Below are 5,706 nucleotides of genomic sequence, written 5' to 3' on the forward strand. Positions count from 1 at the left end.
GGCCTCAGGCCTGGTCAAGGGGCCGATCCGGTGATTGGTGATTGGAGGGTGATGAGGGTCAACTCCTCTGGCCGAGGCATCAGGCCTGGGCGGGGGCCAGAGCCAGTGATCGGGGGGAGATGGGGGTCCCCTGTCCAAGCCTGACACCTCTGGAGGAGGCATCAGGCCTGGGCAAGGGGAAGAGCCAGCAATCAGAGGGGTCTGGGGGTCCCCTGCCCAGGCTTGACGCCTGGGCCAGAGGCATCAGGCCTGGGCTGGCGGCAGAACCAGTGATGGGGGGGAAATGAGGGTCCCCTGCCCAGGCCTGACGCCTCTGGCCCAGGCGTCATGCTGGGCAAGGGGCTGATCCTGCGATTGGACTCCTGAGGGCTCCCAGTATGTGAGAGGGGGCAGGCTGGGCTGAGGGACACTCCCCGCCACACACCCAGTCACGAATTTCGTGCACCGGGCCCGTAGTTATCATAATAAAACTTGACACCATATGTAGGAGGGGACCTCAGAGGATAAACACCATGATTTCTAGAAGGGATCATATTAAGAACAACACCCCACTTTCAACCAGAAGTTGGAGTCAGAATTTGGTGCCACAAAGCTTGAAGACAACCCCCTACACACACAACTTGGAAACACATAAAATCCAAAGAACTAGCTAACCATGAGAGCAACTCACTAGTGAATTGGCCCTCATCCACTTAGGCATGTACTCATTGCTTCTGTCACAGTTGAGTCTGCACACTGGCCTCTTTCTTTTCCCCTTTTTTTTAGTTCTTCATTACTAAATGCAATCCTTATTTTTCCTTTTTTTTTTTTTAATTAATTTTTACTTTTGAAAGTATTAAAATATCCCCTTATTTTTTCCCCATTAACCCACTCCACCCCACAACCCCTGACCAGGCCTTCACCACACTATTTTCTGTGTCCAGGGGTTATGCATACATGTATATAAATTCTTTGGTTAATCTCTTCCCACCCCCACCTCCAAACCTGCCTTCCCTCTGAGATTTGTCAGTCTGTTCCATGCTTCCATGTCTCTGGATCTATTTTGTTCTTCAGTTTATTTTGTTCATGTGAGTGAGATCATGTAATACTTGCCTTTCTCTGACTGGCTTGTTTTGCTTAGCATAATACTATCCAGGTCCCTCCACATTGCCTTAAAGGGTAAGAGATCTTTTTTTTTTTAAAGCTGCATAGTATCCCATTGTGTAAATGTACCACAATGAGGCATCACCTCACACCTGCCAGAATGGCTACCATCAACAAATCAACAAACAAGTGCTGGCGAGGATGTGGAGAAAAAGGAACCCTAGTACACTGCTGGTGAGAATGCAGACTGGTGCAGCCACTATGAAAAACAGTATGGAGTTTCCTCAAAAAATTAAAAATGGAATTGCCTTTTGACCCAGCAACCTCACTTCTAGGAATATATTCTAAAAATTCTGAAGCACCAATTAGGAAGAATATATGCACCCCTATGTTCATAGCATCATTAGTTACAATAATTAAGATCTGGAAACAGCCCATCAATAGATGAGTAGATAAAAAAGGTGTGGCACATTTATATAATGGAATACTATGCAGCTGTTTAAAAGAGGCCTCTTTCTTTTTCTCTGTCTGAATAAAACTTGCTTTGTTCTCACTTTCACCTGAACTGGGTCTTCAGTGTTTCCTGCACGAGTCAAGAAACTAGAGGTTTCCTGACTGCAAAAGGGCCAGCCACTGGCACAGAAGTGGTCAGGTAACATACTTCTTTTTTTTTCTCTTTTTATATGCTTTATATTTATTTTTCAACATTATTCTATTTATGGTTAGAGTCACTTAGGACAGACAAATCTGTATTTGGATAATCTAGGTAAATGCAAATTTTTAAAAACCATATTATTGAAACAGAATAATTTTTATAAAAATATTTTCTGATTAAAATTATACTAAATCTTTATGTCATTTAATGTAATAATGTAAATGGATAATTTGAATACTAAGTCAGTTTTATATTTCATTGGTTCTAAAAGTAAGAGAAAAGAGTAAACAAAAAGCAGAGGAAAATGCTCTAAAGGATACATTTATCTCCATTCTTGTGATAAGCTCTTTAAAGTGTTTTCTAGAGATGGCTTTTATATATATGCAACATTTAGTCTCTTAAGTTTGGATCCCTTTATAGTTCTCTAAAAAAATAACTGCATTACTTTCGAACATCGACAAAGTTTCATGAGCTATCATTTAAAAAATAATTATTACATTTTGAGATCTTCTATTTAGGTCAAGACAACCTAAGCATCACTTGATACCATCTGTACCAGCTTATACAAATCACTTCCAAGTTTCAGAAGCCATGGAGTAACCTACTCAAGCCAAATCCTGAGAACATATGATAGACTATATCAACAGCCATAAATGCTGTGGTAAAAAGTATATTAATTACATCAAGAAAGGCAGCACTGCTCTTCCTTGGCACTGCCAGTGGAGGTGGCATCCATCTCTTACTTAGCATGATGGCTGCCCTCAGACCCCTTGTGAAACCCAAAATTGTCCAAAAGAGGACCAAGAAGTTCATCCAGCACCAGTCAGACCGATATGTCAAAATTAAGTGCAACTGGTGTAAACCCAGAGGCATTTACAATAGGGTGCACAGAAGATTCAAGGGCCAGATCTTGATGCCCAACATTGGCTATGGGAGCAACAAGAAAACAAAGCACATGCTGTCCAGGGGCTTTCAGAAGTTTCTGATCCATAACGTCAAGGAGCTTGAAGTGTTGCTGGTGTGGAACAAATCTTACTGTGCTGAGATTGCTCACAACGTCTCCTCAAAGAACCACAAAGCCATTGTGGAAAGAGTAGCCCAGCTGGCCATCAGTCACTAATCTCAATGCCAGACTGTGCAGCAAAGAAAATGAATAGAGAAATTGTGTACACATTGTATTTGTGTTAATAAAATCATAAATTCTGCCCCCAAAAAAAGAAAGAAAAAGAAAGGCAGTACTGATTTGGGAATGTCTGACGTAATAAAGAAACAGAATCTGCTAAGAGTTCACAATGCAAAGGGACATCATAAGTTACTTAGTATAAAGAATTTATCTCCAACATATTTAATTTCTAAAGAAAAGCAGGTATTTTTGTAAGTGTCTATAGTTTGATTGTGAGTATCTACCAACATGAAAAAGTCAGAATATTCTTTATGAATAGGAAGCAAGTTCATCTAGAACAGTGGTTCTCAACCTGTGGGTCGCGACCCCTTTGGGGGTCAAATGACCCTTTCACAGGGGTTGCCTAAGACCATCGGAAAACACATATATAATTACATGTTCTTTTTGTGATTAATCACTATGCTTTAATTATGTTCAATTTGTAACAATGAAAATACATCCTGCATATCAGATATTTACATTACGATTCATAACAGTAGCAACATTACAGTTATGAAGTATCAACGAAAATAATTTTATAGTTGGGGGTCACCACAACATGAGGAACTGTATTAAAGGGTTGCGGGATTAGGAGGGTTGAGAACCACTGCTCTAGATGATGTCATCTTCCACTAACCAGTGGTTCTCAACCTTCTGGCCCTTTAAATACAGTTCCTCATGTTGTGACCCAACCATAAAATTATTTTCGTTGCTACTTCATAACTGTAATGTTGCTACTGTTATGAATCGTAATGTAAATATCTGATATGCAGGATGGTCTTAGGCGAACCCTGTGAAAGGGTCATTCGACCGCCAAAAGGGTTGCAACCCACAGGTTGAGAACCACTGCACTAGACTGTTTTTCTTTTCCTCTGTTTGGCAAATAATCTGAGTTGTTGATCATTTCAATTAAATCTGAGACTAAGCTTGTTCTGAATTCCTAAAGATTTAGTTTGAGTCTATCTACTCCTGGGTCAACTCTGTCGTTTTAGTATATGCCATTTTGCCTTTGGATAAAAAACATAGTAGGTATCTATCTCAATAGTCTTGAAATTCTGCACAAGATGGAACTTTGAATATTAAAAATGTCCAGCCCAGATTTCCAATTTCTTGCCAGTATCACTTCAGAATCTGGCAAATGTCTTAAGATGGGAGTTGGTAATTAGTTTCAGGCTGGTTTCCTCCCCCTTCCTAAGTTGATATAACTGCTGGAGATTTCATTATGCCTTTTTAGAAGTTTAGTCCCAACTCTCCAGACTTCTACAGAGTGCCAGGGTCAAAAAACAGCCCCTGCAAATCAGTCTCAATTTTCACTGTAGCTTAGCATAACCACTAAAATGACTAATTTAGCTTCCTGCACCCCTACCAAGTTTTGTCAAGAATAAGCTCAATAGTTAGCTTTCCTGCAGAATCAACAAATGTCTCCAAGTTTGGTGAAATAGGTCCTCCACTCTCTAGAACATTATTTCATCTAGTATTCATTCTTTCTAAGCTTTCATGAGATATGATTTATGTAATTTATCTACTTTTCTTATTTTAATGGAAACATTTGTCCACCATTAACTATTTCTCACCCAGAAGTAAAAATTTTCTGTTTTTTTAAGCTTTAACATTTTGTGGCAAATGACTCTGATATGTATTACCAAAACAAACTAATATGAATTTGTGATTTTATTTCAGTCTTTTAAATATTGAATTACTTTTTATCAAATAGTAGAGGCCCAATGCATGAAAATTCATGCAAGAGTAGGCCTTCCTTCCCCCAGCTACTGGCACTGGCTTCGCTCCTCTGGCTGCTGGCAGGCACCCAGAACCCGGGCTTGCTGAACCCAGGCCACCCGCAGGCACCTGGGACCCAGACTGCTGCCCTCAGGCCCTGGCTTCCTTGGGAAGGACATTTGGAATGATGTCCGGAAGACATTCTGTCTAATTAGCATATAACCCTTTTATTATCATAGATGCCACACCAGCCTTCTTGATTCTTATATGTCTGCCTTATAAGGGTGCCCCTATACCCTCTGCTCTTGGTAATCACTTTCCAGTTTAGACCACATATTTATCCTGGAAATGATCCCTTGCTATTGTGATATACTTGTTTAGCTATTGGCCAATATCTTAAATCTTCCCATAATTGACATCTTTTTATGTTTACCACATATAACAAATGACAGTTTCAAAATCAGCATAATTTACTTTAGTTGTACTTTATTAATTCAAATGTTGGAGAAACATGATTTTGAATAATGTGTGACTGTCTTCCAGTTTTGAAAATACTCTGCTGTTAGAAGAATTGAGAGAAATCTGGAGAAACAATTACTGGGCTAAAACTGAAATCCATCCAGAAGGCAAGTTCCCCAGCTAATAGGCTGTTATAAATTTCACATCCATTAACTCTGAGAGACTTTACAAATATCATTTACATGTGTGTACAGTCTCATGGGGGTTTGGTTTCTGACTTGACCAGTTTTGAAAGCTGACAAGTACAGATTTTTTAAGAGAAGTGCTTCCAAACTAAACTGTAATCCTTCTAGGCTAGTCATCCATTTAAATAAAAATAGCCAAGTCTCCTGTAACTGTTGGAACAGGAAAAAATCACCATATAAAGAATACTGAGTTGCATTCTGCTAGATTCTGTGAACTACATGATCAACTTGAATTATGCAATTAAAGTATTAATTGACTAAAAAACTAAGAAAGAAAATCATTAGTAATATCAGTTTACAGTCTTTGCTCATCAGGTCAATGAAGAGTAAAATAATAATTACTAGTATTTCCACTATGTATTTTAGGTTTACAAAATACTTTC

At 39.3% G+C, this 5,706-nt stretch overlaps 1 protein-coding gene across 1 annotated transcript; it reads left to right on the forward strand.

The window, feature by feature from the left end:
- The first annotated feature begins 2,486 nt into the window (after positions 1 to 2,486).
- Positions 2,487 to 2,858, forward strand: LOC132226309 (large ribosomal subunit protein eL32-like). The gene has a single exon (XM_059681064.1). It carries the CDS (start codon positions 2,487 to 2,489, stop codon positions 2,856 to 2,858), a length of 372 nt encoding a protein of 123 aa, XP_059537047.1.
- Positions 2,859 to 5,706: the final 2,848 nt, after the last annotated feature.

The sequence above is a fragment of the Myotis daubentonii genome, chromosome 2 (genome assembly GCF_963259705.1).
Source record: "Myotis daubentonii chromosome 2, mMyoDau2.1, whole genome shotgun sequence".
In the NCBI taxonomy this organism is placed as follows: Eukaryota; Metazoa; Chordata; class Mammalia; order Chiroptera; family Vespertilionidae; genus Myotis; species Myotis daubentonii.